This window comes from Pan troglodytes, chromosome 11 (assembly GCF_028858775.2).
Source record: "Pan troglodytes isolate AG18354 chromosome 11, NHGRI_mPanTro3-v2.0_pri, whole genome shotgun sequence".
NCBI lineage: Eukaryota > Metazoa > Chordata > Mammalia > Primates > Hominidae > Pan > Pan troglodytes.
The window spans coordinates 68,736,327-68,756,399 of NC_072409.2; the positions used below are offsets into that span (position 1 = coordinate 68,736,327).

General features: G+C 36.4%; 1 protein-coding gene across 13 annotated transcripts in view; it reads left to right on the forward strand.

Annotated features, from left to right (window-relative positions):
- The window catches only part of CEP78 (centrosomal protein 78), a 45,035-nt gene that overhangs the window by 19,141 nt on the left and 5,821 nt on the right, over positions 1 to 20,073 (forward strand). For 4 of the 13 annotated variants that reach the window (XM_016960999.3, XM_016960990.3, XM_063787786.1 and 1 more), the window contains exons 12-16: positions 7,623 to 7,700; positions 8,866 to 9,032; positions 10,096 to 10,267; positions 10,576 to 10,623; positions 11,159 to 11,784. In XM_016960999.3, coding sequence (XP_016816488.3) covers positions 7,623 to 7,700; positions 8,866 to 9,032; positions 10,096 to 10,267; positions 10,576 to 10,623; positions 11,159 to 11,479 — 786 coding nt within the window. In that variant the 3' untranslated portion in view covers positions 11,480 to 11,784. Of the gene's footprint in view, positions 1 to 7,622; positions 7,701 to 8,865; positions 9,033 to 10,095; positions 10,268 to 10,575; positions 10,624 to 11,158; positions 11,785 to 15,560; positions 17,087 to 20,073 lie in introns of those variants that run through there. The other 9 variants (XM_016960992.4, XM_016960995.3, XM_063787789.1 and 6 more) reach the window with 4 other exon arrangements.

Sequence of the window (20,073 nt, forward strand, 5' to 3'; positions counted from 1 at the left end):
GTCATCAGTAATATATTTTCCTTTCCTTAGAATCATAGAATATTAATTAGATTTAGGGAAGGCCTTAATAATCATAGATAAACTCAAAGAAATTAAGCACTGAATGAATGTAACCAGCTGATTCAGGGCTCTTTGGGAGGCCTTATCTTTTTGTGTGTGCTGGAAGTCCACAATTAATTTTTAAAAATTAATACAATTTTCTTTTATATGAAACTTACAAATATAGAAGTAATTATCCCTTTTTTATATAGTTACATGTAGCTTATAAACAACAGGAATGTATGTCTCACAGTTCTGGAGGCAGGAGAGTCTAAGATCAAGGCTCAGGCAGGTTTGGTGTCTGGCGAGGGCCTGCTTTCTGGTTCATAGATGGCTTTTCACCATGTCCTCACATGGTGGAACCACGGGCAGTTATCTTATTTTTATGTGACTATGGAAATCACTTTTTGATTTTCAAAAAATGAAGCCTGATTTTCATTTTTTAAATTAAAATTAGTGATATTTATATAGAGAAATTTTAAGATAATTACAAAAATGATAGAATATTAGAGGGAAAAATCTATAGATAATGTAGAATTGTCCCTATTATAAATGAGCACCTATTGTTTGTAGCACCTAAGTGGTTTATTACTAAGTTCCAGAGGAAAAACAAAATCCTAGAATGTCTGATTCATGTTCATTATTGTTTTAAATGTGTTGTATTTATTTTCTTCACCAGGGGATTAGGAAATTTTATTCTAAAAGTGATTATAGCCATTGGGGAGACCAAGAAGGTTAGGAAATATAACTTGGGAATTTCTGATTCAAGATGCAGTGAGAATTCTCTTAGCTCTTTTCTATTTTAAGAACTCCATAAAATGATGTTATCAAAATTTCTAACATACGTAAGCCTACAATAATCAAGATAATTGAAGAGATTTCAACATATTTTTGAAATAGAGATGACAGATGGAAATGAGTATGAAACCGATGCAGTAGAACAGAGGAAAACCATCGCCTAGAATATACACAGGGGAAGCCTACAGCTCAGAGGGAATCTAATCTAACTCCAGAAACAGCTCCATACACAGATATGCATATAGGAAAAAGGAAGGGAGCTAGAAATGTGACTAACATGGAGGAAGCTCCTTGACAGTTTGTATATGGAAGAGTTGACTCCTAGCCTTACCTTCACTCTCCTGAAATGAGATCATTTGACTTTGAAAAACAGTAAAGTAACTGGGGAGAACTAGGGTAGATAGTGTGGATTTTGCACCCTAGAAAAGGGTAGCTGAGGATATCCTGCCATACTGGCTACCCACTTCTTCATGCATAAGAGAAGCTAGTCATCAGCTCCCAGTGATCCTCTGCTCCCTTATTCTTAAATAGAAAATAACCATGGTTCACTTGAGAGTTGAGTAAAACTCACAACATGACAGGGAAAATAAAAGATGAAAAATATGTCCTAATAGGACCAGAGCTGATTAAAAGAACAAAAATACTTTAAGAAAAAAACTCTACTTAACATCCTTAGGTTTGTTAAGCACAAGTACAAAAGAAAGATACAGTGCCTGTAAAAAAGAAATAGGGTGTTGTTTAAAAAGGAATAGCAGAAAGCAAGGGTGGTCTCTTGGAAATTATAATGGTTGAAATAAATTCAGTAGGAATTAAGGAAATTTCTCAGTAGATAGAACAGAAAGGCAGGAATGGAAAATACGACAGAAATCATATGCTAGTGAGGTTGCATCTAGGAGGTCTAACATGTTACTGTAAGAAATCTCAGAGGACAGAAAAAAATGGATGGAAGGAAATTACAAAAAAAAAATTTTTAAGAAAGTTTGCCTTAGATAGATACATGTAAGTAGACAGTCTTCACTGTAAAATTTCAAGATACTGAGGAAAGAAAGAAATCCCAAGAGAAAAATACCAGTCATTTAAAAACCATAAAAACCAGACTTTATTATACTTCTCATCAGCTACCATGGATCCTGGAATTAGAAAGATACCTCCAAAGTTTTAAAATAATTGACAACCTGGAGATTCCCATCCAGCCAAACTGTCAATCTAAGTTGGGGCTGAATAGGACGTTTTGGACCTCCTGCGCTATACTTTTTCTTGTTATTTGAAAACATAGTCCCGCAAAATGAGGGTATAAACCAAGAAGGAAGATAATAGGATATCAGGGATCAGTGGTTTCAGTGTGGAGAGCAGCGGGTCTGGATTTGAGAGGCTTCCATTGGTTGTGTGACTGAGAGCTTAAAAAATCCTTGAAGCATATTACTATGTATTAGGCACTGTTAGAATGAGGGAGGGGGAAAGAGAGAGAAGAAAAGAGGGAAGGAGGGAATCAAACTCCAGAGGAGAAAGTTCTGTTGGCATGAACATAAAACAAACTATGGCAGATTTTTGAGCTACCACTGATGTACAAAAGGGAAAAAAATCCACTTGAGCTTGTCCGCCCTTTTCAGTGGCACAGCAGTCGGTGACCACCTATCTAATTTGTTGTACAAACCAGAACACTTTTTAATAGTGTAAGCAGGTGCTGTTAACACTAACATCAAGACAAGGGTTGTAAACTGGAACAGTCCAGGGCAACTTAAGATAGGTGGTCACTCTATACAAGGGCTGTGGCACTGAAACTGTATAGAAGGCGGTGTAACCTGTATATACACAAGAGTTACAATATAACTCTGCAGTAGGCAGTATTAGTTTAATCGTAGTAATGGAAATACTGCCGTGGTCTGCAGCTTTGATTATCAATTTGCATGTGATAGCAATAATAACTAACTTGTATCAGATTTAGCACATATTGGACACTGTTCTAAGTGTTTTGCTTATATTAATTCATTTGATCCTCACAATAACCTATGGTAGGTGTTACTATTAGTCCTACTTTTCAGAAAAGAAGCTAAATTTAAGTAAGCCCAAGCTGTACTTAAATTTAGAGTTGGATCAGGGATTTGAGCTTAAGCTTTCTGCCTGTTCTCTTAAACACTGATCTATCTGTCTCTCAAAAAACAAACAGCTCTGCATATAGAACAGAATATAAATATTAACTTTAACAGTGTAAAAGCTAAGTTTGGAAGGTGGACACAGGTGGAAAGAAGGGACAAAAGTATATATGTCCCTATTTTACAAAGCAGGGCATTGAGAGAATTTAGAGTTGATAAACAATTTAAATTTTTAAGTAATGTATATCACTAGAAGTTGAAGAGATCATGACCAATGGAAAAACTAATGGTGATAACAACTTTATTGAGAGGAGTGGCTATAAGCAAGTAAATAAGTAAGAATGAACCAAACTCTTACTTAGTAAAGCAGGAAGTTAGTAAATAATGTCTAAAATCTGGTCATGTAGTTACCTAATACGTTATTTAGAACTAGAGAAGGATTAAAAAGAAGAATGGTTGACTTAAACCTCACACACAAAAAAATCCAAGTAGCCCATAAGTATGGAAAAGTGTTCAGCCATATAGGTAATCAGAGAAAAATGAGCTGAAATCAGTATGAGATGCAACTACATTCCTATCAGATTGGCAAAAAATAAAATTTTATAGTGGCAGGTATTGTAGATCTGGAGTGTAATAAGAATCTTCCACCCTGCTTACACCGGAAGTATAAGTGAGCACACCTACTTTGGAAAACGTTTAGCATTGTCTATCAATGGAAAGTATATAAATACCTTGGGACCCAACAAGTCATCCGAGGGTATATGCACCAGAAAAACAGGTGCAAAAGGGTCCACGTGCATTATTTGTAATAGTCCAACCTGAAAACAACCCGATGTCCATTAAGAATTAAAAATTAGATTGCATTTGTACACTGAGAAAACTATAAAAGTAATAAAATTGAATGAACAAGAGCTACAGGCAACAACAGATGAATTGTAAGAACAATGTTGAAAGAAAGACAGAAGATACAGAAGTCTGCATTCACTATGATTCCCTTTGCATAAAGTTAGAAGTAGGCAAAACTATAGATTGTTAGGGATGCATGCATATAAAGGAAATGATCATTAGGAAAATGAGGATGGTGTTTAATTCTGGGAGAAGGAGAGGGGCTTGTGATGAGTAGAAGATATGGGGGATTTCAGAGATGCTAGCTGGTTGTACTTGCAAACTTGGGTATATGGCTACATGAGTATTCCCTGATAGTGTGTTTTATGCACTTTTCAGTATGTATAGCATATTTTGTGATTTTAAAAAACCTGCTTAAAGAAATGGTTGCCTCTGGGAAGCTGGATGTGTGAGTGAGGAGGAGATTAACTTTCATTTTAAGCTCTTCTCTACTAATTCTATTCGTATGTTTATTCATTTTGCGTTGATCATATTTTGTACACCAGGCACTCTTCTCAGTTTTATATGTGTGTTAATTAATTTACTCATTTCAAGAGCCCTATGATACATGAATTTATCTCCATTTTATAGATGAGGAAATTAAGACCTAGAGTTACTGAACTTGCCCAAGGTTATACAGCTGATGGGTAGGGCCAGAACTTTGCCTCAGAGGATCTGAATTTCCAAAAAATAACCTAAAAGAGAAATTTAAGTACTAATTAGTAAGCAAAGAAATGCACATTTAAGGAAGACAGTGCACATTTAAGGAAGACAGTAACCTTTTATCTATTAGAGAAAAACACACATTCTGTCTTTAACACACACATAAATCTTATATTGGCAGGGATTTTCTTTATTCAGCAATTATTTATTGGTTGTCTGCTTTGTGGTACACATAAATGCTGGGGATAAACACTTAATAAAATATACTTCCTTCTCTTGAATGTCTTGCACTTTAAGTGGGAAGGTAAGCCAACAGTTAGAGTAGAGGTGATATATATCCAAGTGATAGACTGTTTCATTGCCAGTAGCAGTATAAAATCTTAGAAATCTTTTGGAAAGCAATTGGGATGTAAGTATTGCAGAGCCTTAAAAATGTTTATTTGCTTTGACCTAAAATTCCTTTTTTATTTATTGCAAGAAAATTATTCTAAATATGGGAGAACAAAACCTTCATGCTTAAAAGTGGTTACTTTATCTTATAATGTTGAAAAGTTGGAAACAGTTTTGTTAGCCATAAAGGAATGATTACATGAACCAGTAAGCTGGCTCAGTGGAATATTTTATTTAGCCCACTAAAAAAGTCAAAGTTGGCCAGGCGCGATGGCTCACGCCTGTAATCCCAGCACTTTGGGAGGCCAAGGCAGGCGGATCATGAGTTCAGGAGATCGAGACCATCCTGGCTAACATGGTGAAACCCTGTCTCTACTAAAAATACAAAAAATTAGCTGTGCATGGTGGCGGACACCTGTAGTCCCAGCTACTCAGGAGGCTGAAGCAGGAGAATGGTGTGAACCCCGGAGGTGGAGCTTGCAGTGAGCTGAGATCAGGCCACTGTACTCCAGCCTAGGCGACAGAGCGAGACTCCGTCTCAAAAAAAAAAAAAAAAAAAGTCAGAGTTATGAGTTCTCTGATTCAGTGTTAAATGGAAGAATGTCTAACATAAAATTGGATATACAGTCTTCCCTCAGCATACTCGGGTTATTCCATGACCCCATCCTCCAGCATATACCCAAATCCATGCAGGCATGCTCAGGCCCCACAGTTGGCCTGTGGAACCAGGGTATATAAAAAGTCAGTCCTCCTTATGAACTTTTGCGTTGGAGAATACTTGTTTTTGTTTGTTTGTTTGTTTGTTTGTTTGTTTTGAGATGGAGTCTCGCTCTGTTGCCAGGCTGGAGTGCAGTGGTGCAATCTCAGCTCACTGCAACCTCTGCCTCCCGGGTTCAAGTGATTCTCCTGCCTCCGCCTCCCGAGTAGCTGGGATTACAGGTGCACACCACCACACCCAGCTAATTTTTATATTTTTAGTAGAGACGGGGTTTCACCATGTTGGCCTCAATTTCCTGACCTTGTGATCTGCCTGCCTCGGCCTCCCAAAGTGCTGGGATTACAGGCATGAGCCACCGTGCTCAGCCAGAATACTGTATTTTTGATCTGCATTTGGTTGAAAAAAATCTGCATATAATGGGCCTGCATACTTCAAGCCCTTGATATTCAAGGGTTGTTGTACAGGATAACATTTGATATTTCTGGGGTTGTGTTCCAGAAAAAATATAAACTTTTCCATGTGTAGAAGGGAGGAAGGGGAGCAGCTGTCAGGGAGGAAAATTACTACAACACTTTATCATTAGTCATTTTTAAGTAGTGGAATGTTAAGTGATTTTACTTTCTAATTGTTTCATTTCATATTTCCTTATTTTCTTTAAGGAGCGTGAATTACTCTTTAAAGGAGTAATGAGGAGGGAACTTTCATAAATATGTAACATTATGTTCTCACTTCCTCCACTAGAGGGAGAAACAATTTCATGTAATTGTGCTTTGATGTGATTTTTAGAACTAGTTAGGAATGAAGGATTTTATTCTTCTTTCTCCAATTGTGATAAGTTTTTTGCTTATTTCCATGTTTGGTTAGAAGTTCTTTGATAACAGTTCTAAATATTAAAACCATTATATAAATAATAAGTAGAGGAATTTTGCAATTTCTTTTTCCTTTTTCCCATAAAAACTTGGTTGGCTTTAACTGATAATGAAACATTAAAGAATTTGTAGTTATTAGGGCATTTACTGATTTTTCAAATGTGTTCTGAGTATAAAAATATATGCCCTTTGAGAAAATTTTTGAAAATCGTGAAACACATTGAGGGAAATAAAAACCACCTCTGCATGGTACACACACCTGGATATTTTGTAATTTGCCCTTTTATCTTAAAAAGATATCAAAATATTTTGTCACATCATTGAATGCTCTTCCACATCAGAGAATCTTACTTACTTAGCTTATGGACCATCTCCCAAGAAAAACGACCATTCATTAACTCTGGTTAAGACCCATATCATTGTTTTTAGTGGCTCCATAGAGCATTTCATCATAGGGATGTGCTATTTTTTTTTTTTTAACCAATCACAATTTGGAGGCTTTTAGTTGTAAACAGTCCTGTGACATTATGTTGGTAGATAAATCTTTGTCCACATGTTTGGTGATTTCCTTAAGGTAAATTCCCAGACATAGAATTGGTAGTATTTACTAAAGATTACTCCAGAAAGTGGCACCAATTTCCTTTTCTAATGTAAGTATATGGTAGAGTTCCTTCCCTCAACACTCTGGAGGGAATTGGAGAATCTCCATCATGTCTAATTCCTTTTGTATTTCAATCTTTACCAGAAAGAGCCCTGTCCCTTTTAATTGGTTACTTGACTTTTAATTTGCTGTTACATAATTCAGGTGTGTTAAGTGTGTTACTAGGGCTTCCTATTATAAGGGATCCACAAATAAGAATAGAATTTCTTTTTCATAGCCTTAATTTTTATTTGACTCAATAAATATATGTGTATGCCTTCTATGGTGAGCTGTCATAAATTTATTTTGGAAAGAGTGGAAATAAATCTGTAATGTGCGAATCTGATGTTTTTGGTAATTAATTTCCCTAGCATGGTATGATATTATACAAGCAGTAGGCTATAATCCTGATATCTGAGTTCACTTCTGGCTCTGTCCCTAAAGACTTGATGAGCTCAACAGCTGGAAGAGTTTTGGGGATCATATTGGGAATTAATTATAATATTTACTTTATTACTTAATACTAGGAAAAACTGGAGGAGTGCCTAAAGCAGTTAAAGGAAGAAAGAGTGATAAGGCTTAAGGTTGATAAACGAGTCAGTGAGGTAAATAAAAGTTTTCTTACCTTTTGAGAGTTTTTTGTTTTGGTTTTGGTTTAACTTTAAGTCATATATACACACACTTTATAAACTTTAAAGTGAGAAAATATAGTGTATTGCAAATGGTCACAGTATGTTAATGTTTGTATTTACTTATATTTGGTGACCGTGTGATCTGTATTCCAAAAAGCATGTTTTTTAAAAATGTAAAAATTGTAGTTTGTTTTCTTTTCCTCTGTTTTTATATGACTGGAGCTTATTTTCTGTTCATGATGCATCAATTCAAGAATGCATTTATTAGGCTTATACTGTATATACAATTGCGTAAAAGATGGGGATGAGACTGTCTACTGAAGGTGAATTAGGAAAATGAATAAATAAGGTAAAAGATAATGGAAAACCGGTAAGAATGCAATGAAAGATAAAAATCTATACCATGAGGACTAAATTAGGTGAATGTGCATAAGAGCAGGGCATAAGCTAGAAAGTTCTACATAACTATAATTTATTATTACAAAGCAAGTTTAAGGAGGAATTTTTGAAAGTATATGCATTGGTTTGAAAGACAGTTAATCATTCAGTAAAGGTTGAGCACCTGATTGTATAAGGCAAAAGGTGCATTGTGAACACAATGGCCTTTCTGAGAAATACTAGAGTTAGACTTATGTGTAGTATTAGATAAATAGATTTGGTGTACAGGAGAGTACATATTTTCAAGAAGCAAAGGGGGAGTATTGGTAATTGTACAGTTAGTAAATTGGGTATGATTTAGGACTTTTAAATGTATATATTAAGTATTTTACTGGCAAAAATTAGTCCTTAACAGCCAAATTGTAAAATGCTTACTCTTTATTTCATTGTCTAATTTAAGGGAAACCTTAAACAGCTAATTTTTAAATATAGAATGATCCAGGTATGTATTTAACCTGTTAGAAATGTGATCTTTTTGAAAGATAATTAATGAAATACTATTTATATTATTTATGTAGGAGGTTTTGTCAGTTATCTCCAGGTTTTGATTGTTATTTAATATGGTCTGTCTTTACTGGTGGAGAGTTAGATTAACTGCAAATTAATTACATTTTTAAAATGTTTTATTTTAGTTTCATAAAAACTATTTTGGTGATAATGAGAGAAAATCATGTCACACATTTTCAATCTTCTTTTATAGCTGGAACATGAAAATGCCCAGTTAAGAAATATAAATTTCTCTTTGTCTGAAGCCCTTCATGCACAGTCATTGACAAATATGATCCTGGATGATGAAGGTGTTTTGGGCAGCATTGAGAATTCTTTTCAGAAGTTTCATGCTTTCTTGGATCTCCTTAAAGATGCTGGGTTAGTTACTTTCTCCCTATGACATTCGTCCCTCCATGACTTTAATGGTGTTTTGCTGAGGAACTTGAGCAATTTTTATAGCTTTCTGAAGTCATATTTACTGTGTAATTATAAGTAATACACTTGATTTTTTAAATGTGGAATTAATTTTAAAAGAAATGCAAAATGACAAACCTGCCTTGGTTGAGGGCCCAATATGAAAGAGTAAATTTATCTGGCTTGGTGGTTTGCACCTGTAATCCCAGCTACTTGGGAGGCTGAGGCAGGAGGATCACTTGAGCCCAGAAATTCAAGGTTAGCCTGAGCAACATAGCAAGAGCCCATCTCTTAAAAAAAAAAAAAAAAAAAAAAAAAAAAGAGTAACTTGTAGATAGAGTAATTGGTAGCTGTAATTCTTGTTAAAGACCAAATTGAAGGTAGTTTTAATTGAAAGTATTCAGGAATGTATAGGAATTTTTCTTTTATTCACTTTGCTTGTTAAATAAGTTTGAATTAAAATTAACTTTGAGATATTAAAATTGTTATTGATCTGCAGGGTAGATACAGATATAGATATGGATCAGTGGTCCTCAACCAAGAATGATTTTTCTGAAAGAATATACTGAAAGAAAGAGTTGGACATAGATAATTGATAGAGTTATGTTTTGTAGGTGAACGGTTTGGTGAGGAAAGGAACAAACATATTCTTGAGGACTGGAGGAAAGGTGGTATAGATGTGTGGGGATGAAGGTGAGAGGCAGTAGGTGTGTGGTAGAAATTGCAGCTTCTACTGAGACAGTATGTAAAATACGGAATAAGTAAGGAAATGAAGTCAAGAGGTATCTAATACATTGTTGGGGGAAGAGACAGTGCTTAAAGGATTGGATGATATGATATGGTTTGTCTCAGAGAATAAATGTGGGAAGGTCTGAGAAATTGGGAGGGATGGGGGTGTAGTCTGGAGTAGGATAATGGGTTTTAAGATTTTAGAAGTATTTAATGATTGTAGGTTTGGGGAAATATAAGCTGTTCTTATGTGCTTCTAGTAATCCTTGCCTTTTCCTCCTTTTCTTCTCTTGACCAGGCTTGGGCAGCTTGCCACAATGGCTGGGATAGATCAGTCAGATTTTCAATTACTAGGTCATCCCCAGATGACTTCTACTGTTAGTAATCCACCTAAAGAAGAAAAGAAGGCACTTGAAGATGAAAAACCAGAACCAAAGCAGAATGCCCTAGGGCAAATGCAAAATATCCAGGTAAGTGAATAGAACAGAACTTAGTGATTCTACAAGTGATTAGCAAAAAAGGGAATGACTAAGTCAGAGAGAAAAGAATAATGATCTGTTCACATGCTCAGGGACCAGAAGCATCTTTGGGGTCCTTTCCAAGACTGAGATTAGTACGTTTGTGCCCATTTCATTATATTGTATTGTTGTAAATAAAAAATAAGAAAGTTCTTTTGAAACTTTATGATTTAAAGTAGACTATCCTCAGTGAAGAAATGAAAGATTAGAGAAACGATTTTCAATTTTATAAATGTCTATTCTATTCATATTTCATCTAGGTTTCTATTTGTATGCAGTCAGCTTACAATGAAGGAACACTAATGAAGGTACAAGTACTGATATAGATAATTTTTCAGAATAAGTAATTCATATATAACAGGCAGTATATTATAGGCATCATCTAGTTATGGGAATGGGAGGGGCAAACCTATCTGCCACAGGAGTCCATTGCTGCTTTTCCTCTGGCCTTACTTGGAGCCCCCATCTCCCATCTCAGCCAGTCTCAGACTGGTCTTGGCAACTGACGACTTGAAAACTCAGTCTACTTATAAATTGGATACTGCTTACATGAGCATAGAGGATAGGAAAGATACTAATTTTCTTATAGGATAAGGTTCTATTTTTGTTAATGAGGGAGAGATAAATTAGTAATAATTACACAAAACACGGAAGTCTGAAAATGTGCTGGACCTACTCCTGGCTATAGCTAAGTTAAGTTGGCAATCACTTGGCAAGATATAATTAGGGGAAAAATGACCTGGAAATCTTCTAAGATCACAGAATAACATTGACGTTTTGAACTTGATTTTTTAATGGATGGCTTTGTTTGTCACTAAATTTTTGTTTTGTTTTTCCTTCTAGTTTCAGAAAATTACAGGTGATGCTAGAATTCCTTTGCCTCTCGACTCCTTTCCTGTCCCAGTTTCTACTCCAGAGGGCTTAGGAACTTCCAGCAACAACCTAGGAGTCCCAGCTACTGAGCAGCGGCAGGAGTCTTTTGAAGGATTCATTGCTAGAATGTGTTCTCCTTCACCAGATGCGACTTCTGGAACTGGAAGTCAAAGAAAAGAAGAGGAGTTGTCCAGAAATAGCAGATCTTCTTCAGAGAAAAAGACCAAAACAGGTGAATATACCAAAAAACACTCTGATAAGCAACACCCTAGAAAGGACCTGCATTCCTGATCTGACTGTCCTGAAAACCAGAAAAGCAAAGGAACTAGGGAAACTAGTTCTTTGGTTAATGAACCAATTAAAAGTAGGTCTTTGAAAAAATACGTTTCTGTCAAGAAAGAAAATAGAATAGTGACTGTTTCATCCAAGACAAATAAAAGTAAATCCAGTCCACTAGAACATTCTGAAAGTGATACTCTTGGATGTGATTTTGAATTTCAAGAAAGCATCCATTCTCTATCACACCTTTCATATGACTAAATCTTTTGAAACTATGTTTTTACCTTTAAATTTTAATAAATTTTCTTATGTTTTTATTATGGCATATGGTGTCTTAAAATATAGGATTGGAAGCCACTAAAGGAAGATTTCTCTATACTTTTTATTATAGTGAAATTTTTGGTCTGTTTTTCCCTTTGATAGTTTACAACATTGATTCAGCAATTGTTTACTGAGGGGCTAGTATGTATAATATCATTCTGGGTGCTATGGCTTTCAGCAGTGAACAAAACAAAGCCTTTAATCTCAAGGAACTAACATTCTGTGGAGGGAGAAAACAGAACAACAAAGCAGAGTACGATGAATAGAAAGGGATGGGAGTGAATAAATGGAATAATTTTACCGTTTGGTTAAATGTGGAAATAAATATATATCACATGGCCAGAAGCCATTGACATATTCTAATATATAACCAGAGCAGCAAACATGTCTAGATGCTTAAGCATGTTCCTGGATTATAGCAACCCTATAAGATAGGGAACTATTAATATTATTATGCCCATTTTATAGATGAGGTGTCTGAGGAGACAGATTATGTGAATTGCTCAAAGTTGCACGGCTATAAATAGGTGGTAGGGCTGGGATCTCAACCAGAACCCATACTTTAATCAGCTATCCTGTTTCACTGTTAAGAGAGGAACCACTTAAGGAAGATTCCGAGAAAAAAGCCAATGAACACTGTAAGTAGAAAAGAGTGGGGCTATCAGAAAGCACACCTGGGTTGAATTTTTTAAAGGCAGAGTTAGTAAGAGTATGGATATAAATCTTTGGAGTAAATACCCCTCCCTGGTAAAATATGCATAGATAAGTCCTTTCCTACAACCAGACTATGACTTGAGAGATGAGATGAGAGAAAAGCTGGAGTGTCAGATTTCTTCTGGATGGTCTTGCCTGATTGTTATCAAAAGGGCTACTACAATACTACTGAGTTCATTAATCATGGATTGACTGTTATGGGAATGAAACAATGAACAAGATGTAATCTTGGCTTTTTAACAGTTGAGTGAAGGGGAGATACACAAGCAGATGTCGTAATACCGTATATTACATTCTATGGTGGAAATGCTGAGGGAGTTTAGTCAGTGTTTGGGGAAGAAGGAGGAGAGCAGTGGGGCCAAGAAAGGCCAACTAGAGACCAAAGGTCATGTTAATTTATAAGCTAAGTCTTAAAAGTAATGAGTTACAGGCTGGTGAATAAGAAGGTGAAGGGGAAGGATACTCAGGGCAGAGGGAATAGCATGAACAGAAGTACAGAGCCGTGAGTGTGAGCATGTGCGTTTGAGGAACCACAAACACAAGTAGTTGAGAGTTACCGAAATGTCATCAGGCACTGGCAGATGTCGCTCAAGGAGGCAGCTAGGGGAACAAGATCGAGTCTTATAATCCACGTTGCATGGAGCTGGTTCTTTTTCTTCAGTAAATAATGAGCTAGTAAAGAATGGAAATTATATGCTCAGGCTTGCATTTTAGATCATTAGCTTTAGGCTGATACATTGAAGAAGTGTGGAGATCAGTTTTCCACACTCTTCTGAAGAGCGTTTGTCTTTAATTTTTAAATGGGACTTATCCTCCCACTTCCTCTCCTACTGAAATAATTTTTAGACAAACATAAAGGAGACCCTCACATAAATAGAATTAAGCAGATTTCTTTTCTTTTCTTTTTTTTTTGTTTGAGATGGAGTCTTGCTCTGTCGCCCAGGCTGGAGTGCAGTGGCGCGTTCTCGGCTCACCGCAAACTCCGCCTCAGCCTCCCCAGTAGCTGGGACTACAGGTGCCCGCCACCATGCCCTGCTAATTTTTTGTATTTTTGGTAGAGACGGGATTTCACCGTGTTACCCAGGATGATCTTGATCTCCTGACCTCGTGATCCACCCACCTTGGCCTCCCAAAGTGCTGGGATTACAGGCGTGAGCTACCATGCCCGGCCGCAGGTTTCTTTACAGTAGTACTTCTCAAGGGTGCTAGAGGCTAATGTTCATTCTGAGTCTTCAAGACAGGCATATGGTATGCAGCCCTTCTCAAATATACTTGTTTATAGAATCCTTTTTTAATAGGAGTGCCTAACAACTGGTGCCATGAAATGCCAATTTGGTAACTTACGACTTAGCAAGAAGAGAAAGGGATCTAAAATAAGGTATAGATGAAGGGAGGGAATAAGTTTTAATCTTATTTTGGCAATTAAATAAGATTTGATTATGGGAAGTAAGGAAAAAAGGGGCAGTGGGTGGACTTGTGTTTCTGTGACTAAGGTTGGGTGGTGGTATCATTGAGGCTGAGAATATGGGATAAAGAACTGCTTTGGAAAAAAGAGTTTAGTTTGGAGCAGGTTGAATACATCACCTGCAGATTTCAGGAGGAAATGACTGGTAGATGATTGGATGTGCATGTGAAGACATGGAAATATAGAATTTGAAAGTCATCAGCACATATAAGCAGTAGTTAAAATCATAAAGTTGATGAGAACACAGAATTGTGGGGACTGTCAAGGTTTAAGTGATAAGCAAAGAAAGGATTCTGAGAGAGACAAGTGATAAGAGTGTCAAGAAGGAAGAAGTAGAATACAGTGTCACACGGCAGAGATAAGTGTCCACGGGATTTTGACAGTTAGGTCCCAGGTGACCTTAATGAGAGCAATTCACTGAATTGGTTGATGAAAATGCCAGATTGCAGTAAATTGAGGGGCAGGAATGCCCTGAGGGGACAATGAAGACTAGGTATAGGACTACTCTTTGAAGGAGTTTGGATGATAAGAGGAAATGGAGTTAGCTGAAGAGGAATTTTTTAGACTAAGAAGGACTTAAATGTTTGTAAGGTGAACGGAAGGAACCAAGTAAAGAAGGAGAGGCTTATTTATGCAGCAGGATCTCAGACAAGCAGGGACATGAGATACTTTAATGTTCTTAAGACTAAAAGAAACAGATCTGAACAGATGGGGATGTACATATTTGAATTCTTGATGAACTTGAGATGACTCCCATACATGTAGTGCAAAATGGTTAGATAAGTAACTTAGAGAATCTGGGAAAGAAATATGGATTAGAAAATAAAATCAGGGATGGGGTCACATTGTAAAATATGTAAAAGTTATTGTAGAGTTGGGGGATCCTGGGAAGTGTGGACAGAGACAAAAATGGGAAGAGTTAGAAGTTAAATGAGTTTATACCTGATAACCCCAGTTTTCTTTAACCATGGATTTTTACAAGACCTACACACAATCACATAATTATAGTTTTAAAATTCTTCCATATTTTACATATATTTTATCAAACATTTAAAACCATAACATTAAGAGTTATAAATGTGGATATTTTGCTGCTTAATATATACAATTTTAGCCCTGTAAGTAATTGTTAAACTTTCAATATACCTGAAATAATATCATTTAATTTTGAAATATGGTATTTTCATTTGGTTTAGAGAAAGGTACAAGTGTGTTCCTTTACTGAGAAATTACTATGCACCTTTACTGAGTACTTACCAGCACATATACAATCTGTATGCAAACAGGACCCTTTTCAGAAAACAGTCAGATGTGATACTGTAGCAAAGAGCTTGTCATCCTGTCTTAAATTCACACATAATTACTAGTGGTCAAAAATCATCACTCTTGCTTGCCCATCCAGTTCTCTATCCAATCATGAGTTCGTCCAATTTCAAATGGGTATTTACAGAATCTCTAATCTCAAGACAGTAACACTTGATTTTCAGAGGATCGGCATGATAGGAGATGATTGGTTTTTTGAAAAATTCTGGTTATAAACTACATGCTGGAACATTAACATGGATAACTGAACACATTCTTTTATGCTTCTAGAATCCCATTGAAATGACTGGAGAAATATTAAAATAAAAATAATAGCAGAGTTGGAAAACCAGAAATTTGAACAGTGAAATTTCTGGAAGATAAGAAGCAGATGATTTAAGTACCAGTTAATTAAAGGGTGGAACAGCTAAGCCATTCCACTCATCTTTGGAGCATCTGATTCTGGAGTTTGCCACCAGGCTAAGAAAGCAGCTATCTGAAGTGGGAGCTCTGACCCAAGAAATGCTGGGATCGGAGAATAAGGGAATTATCCAAAATGGCTACGAAGAGGAACTGAAGTTAAGCTGCCCCCATGATCTCTCTAACTATGATGACCTGCCACTTCCATTTATAATCACCATATAAGTGCCTGTAATCATTTGTGTTCATTAAAAGTGAACGAGAATTCCCATTTGGATGAAAAAACAACACTTCCAACTTTAATCTTAGGCCCTCATTTATAAATATGGACAACCAAGAATCATCAAATTTGAAGAAAACCAGTAACATAAAAGGAGGCATGAAATTAAAATTAACCTGTTCAAGAAGATAGTTACTAGGAGAAACATGAAATTTTTAAATTAATGAATCAAAATCTTCAGCAATTCGTAAAGATACTGTGTTCATAAAGAATAGGATGCCATGAAAAAAATATTTAGAGTTTCTGGAAATTAAAAATTTGATTATAAAACTGAAACACTCCGAAGATGGACTACACAGCAGAATGGATTCATTTGAAGCTTAAATTCATGAAATGGAAGATATTAATTGGTCTTAGACGTTTCATCAGCAACTTAATTACTTAGAAAAAATCTTTCTCAGAGTAACTAAGCAAAATGAACAATGAATCCATTAACGTGTGGTTTTGTTTTTTGGGTTTTTTTTTTTTTTTTTGAGTCAAGGTCTCACTCATGTCACCCAGGCTGGGGTGTAGTGATGGGATCACAGCTTATTGTAACCATGAACCATTGGGCTTAAATTATCTTCCCACCTCAGCCTCCCAAGTAGCTGCAGTGTACCACCATGCCGAAGTTTTAAAAAATTATTGTAGAGATGGGTTCTTTCTTTCCTTTTTTTATTTTTTTATTTTTTTTGAGACGGAGTCTCGCTCTGTTGCCCAGGCTGGAGTGCAGTGGTACAATCTCAGCTCACTGCAACCTCCTCGATCTCAGCTCACTGCAACTGTGAAGTGATCCTCCTGCCTCAGCCCCCCTAGTAACTGGGATTACAGGCACATACCACCATGCCTGGCTAATTTTTATATTTTTAGTAAAGACGGGGTTTCACCATGTTGGCCAGGCTGGTCTCGAACTCCTAACCTCAGGTGATTCACCCGCCTCGGCCTCCCAAAGTGCTGGGATTACAGGCATGAGCCACTGCATCTGGCCAAGATGGGTCCTTTCTCAGGCTGGTCTTGAACTCCTGGCCTCAAATGATCCTCCCACCTTGGCCTCCCAAAGTACTGAGACTACAGACCTGAGCCACTGTGCCCAGCCCCATGAAAGATGTTTAGATCAAATAAACTGATAAAGATATGAGACAAACTACTTCAGCTTTGTGACCTGCAAATCCCCTTTTATAATCACCAGAGGTGCCTGTAGTCAGAAAAAGTCTAAATAAATACTAATGACATGAAAACAAAGTCCAACCAAAGTTCTAGGTTTGAACATGAATGGAGGCATGGCAGGACACAGAAAGTGAAAGCCTGTCCTGGATATTGTCTTATTCATGGGAAGGATACAGGTAGTGTTTGATTCTAGGTGTTGATTGAAAAAATATATTAAAATATATATAAAGTTAAGGGTATGTTAGTAAGGATAGGTTAGGTGATGTTGCATTAACAGCTCCCAAATTTTAATTACTTTCAACAACATAGGTTTATTTGTGCCCATGCAGTTTGCCTTTGGCAGATTGGCTAGAGGCCCCTATTCAACATCAACCTCAATCTGGAAGCGAGGCTGGTGGAACGTCACTATTTGGAACATTGCTGGTTGCAGTGTCCAAGGAAAGACAGTATGATGCAGCATATATTGTGACTTAAAGCTTCTGTCTAGATGTGACATATGTCACTTCTGTTCACATTTCTTTGACCAAAGAAAGTCACATGGTTATGCCTGAGTTCAACAGACCAGGGAAGTGCAGAATTGCCATTTGCCATGAGAAGAGAGGGAAGCAAATATATGTCAACAACTTAAATTACCTGGAAAGAGGGAATGGAATTTTTAGATCCAACAAGACGGGAAAGAAAAAGAAACAAGCTACATAGAAATAAAAAATCCACAATATAGCAAGATCAAGTTTTTGACTCATAATAAACATGAACAGGTTAAATTCTGGAATCCTTAGGCTTGAGTAAAAACATGAAATCCCACTGTGTGCTATTTGCAAAATCTAAATGCTATCATAGATTATAAAGAGATGAATAAAAATATACCAGGCAGATGCTAAAGAGTAAATGTGGCTGTGTTAGCTGCAGACTAAATAGAACCCAAGGTGAAAATTGGTAAAGGGGACAAAAGATTCTTTTGGCTGATAAGTACAGTGTTGCAGAAGATTTTTTAAAAAAATATATCTGCAATTTAAAAACTTGATGTTAGGCCGGGCGCAGTGGCTCACGCCTGTAATCCTAGCACTTTGGGAGGCCGAGGTGGGTGGATCACCTGAGGTCAGAAGTTCAAGACCAGCCTGGCCAACATGGCAAAACTCCGTCTCTACTAAAAATACAAAAAAAAAAGAAAAGAAAAAAAAGAAAAAAATTAGCCGGGTGTCATGGCGCATGCCTGTAATCCCAGCTACTCGGGAGGCTGAGGCAGGAGAATCGCTTGAACCTGGGAGGCGGAGTTTGCAGTGAGCTGAGATGGCACCGCTGCACTCCAGCCTGGGCCATAGAGGAGACTCCGTCTCAAACAAACAAAAACCTTCATCTTAAAATTATAGGGTAAGAATTTAGAAATACAAGGAAAAATGGACAAACCAGTTATAACGAGAAGCTTTAAGACATCTCTTTTCAGAATCAGTGGATCGACTGCTGCACACACACTAGAATGGCTAACATTTTGAAATGCTGATAAATATGCAGAGCAACTGGAGTTCCTCACAACTGGTAGGAATGCAAAATGACTCAGTCACTCAAAACAGTTTGGCAGATTCTTTAAATGCTAACATACACATACCATATGACCAAGCAGTCCCACTCCTGGGTATTTAGAGAGATGAAAACTTAGTTCACACAAAACCTGTGCATGGATATTTATAGCAGCTCCATTCATAGTGACCAAGATGTCTTCCAACAGGTGAATGGATAGAGATATATCCATATGGTGGCAAACATGCCACAATTCGGATGAATCTCAACATCATATGCTGAGTGAAAAAGCCAGTCTCGGAAGGCTACATTCTGTATGATTCCATTTATATGGCATTCTTGAAAAGACAAAACTATAGTGACAGAACAGATTGGAGATTGCCAGGTGTTGGGGTTGGGAGGAGTTGATTACAAAGAGGCTGTACAAGGGAGTTTGTTGTTTGTTTGTTTTGGTGATGAACAGTTCTGTATCCTGATTGTGGTGGTGGCAACATGAGTCTATACATATGTTAAAATTTATAGAACGGCATACTCTCAAAAAAATTAGTTTTACTGTATAATAATATTAGAGCTTAAAAAATTCATCCCTCTTGCCCATCAGTAGATCAGGATATGAAGGATACCACTGAACATAAATATTTTGTATCCATGATGAATACAAAGTATATTCTCCTGGAAAACCAATAGAACATTCATATAAATGATTCCTATGAAGGTAAACTTACAAAATTCAAAGATCGTACAGATCATGTGCTCTGTATAATGTAATAATAGTAACAAAAGGCCTGTCCACTTGGAAATTTTTAAATGATCTTCTAAATAACTCATTTAAAGGAGAAATCAAAACAAATTGCAAATTATTTAGAATTAATAAAAACTTCTCTAAAGCTGAGGAATTCTACCAAATAGGTGTTAGAGGAAATTGTATAGATTTTGATTTACTTTCCAGGAAGAAAGAAGACAAAAGAGATGAATTAAACATTTAAAGCTAAGAAAGAGATAAACCAAAAGAAAGGTGAGGAATTGGTAAAAGCAGAAATGAATAAAATAGCAAATTTTGATCAGTGAAACACAGGTTTTTAAAAATGAAAGATAAACCTTTGTAAAATATGATAAAGAAAAAAAAGCAAGAAGTAATTAACAAAAATTGCCAGCATTAGGAATAATTTTAGAAGGATACCTACAACTAGAAGAGATATTTTTAATTATGAGAGCACTTTTATAATTTACCATAAATAATTGTGTAGTGTTAAACCAGTAAATTTGAAAGACTAGGTGAAACGTGACTGTTTAAAAATATGGATTGTAAAAATTGATAAAAAATAGAAAATGTAAATAAACGAAACATCTTAGGAGAAATTGAAAAAATAGGACAAGAACTTATTTTTAAAAAGAGGCCAGGTGCGGTGGCCCACGCCTGTAATCCCAGTACTTTGGGAG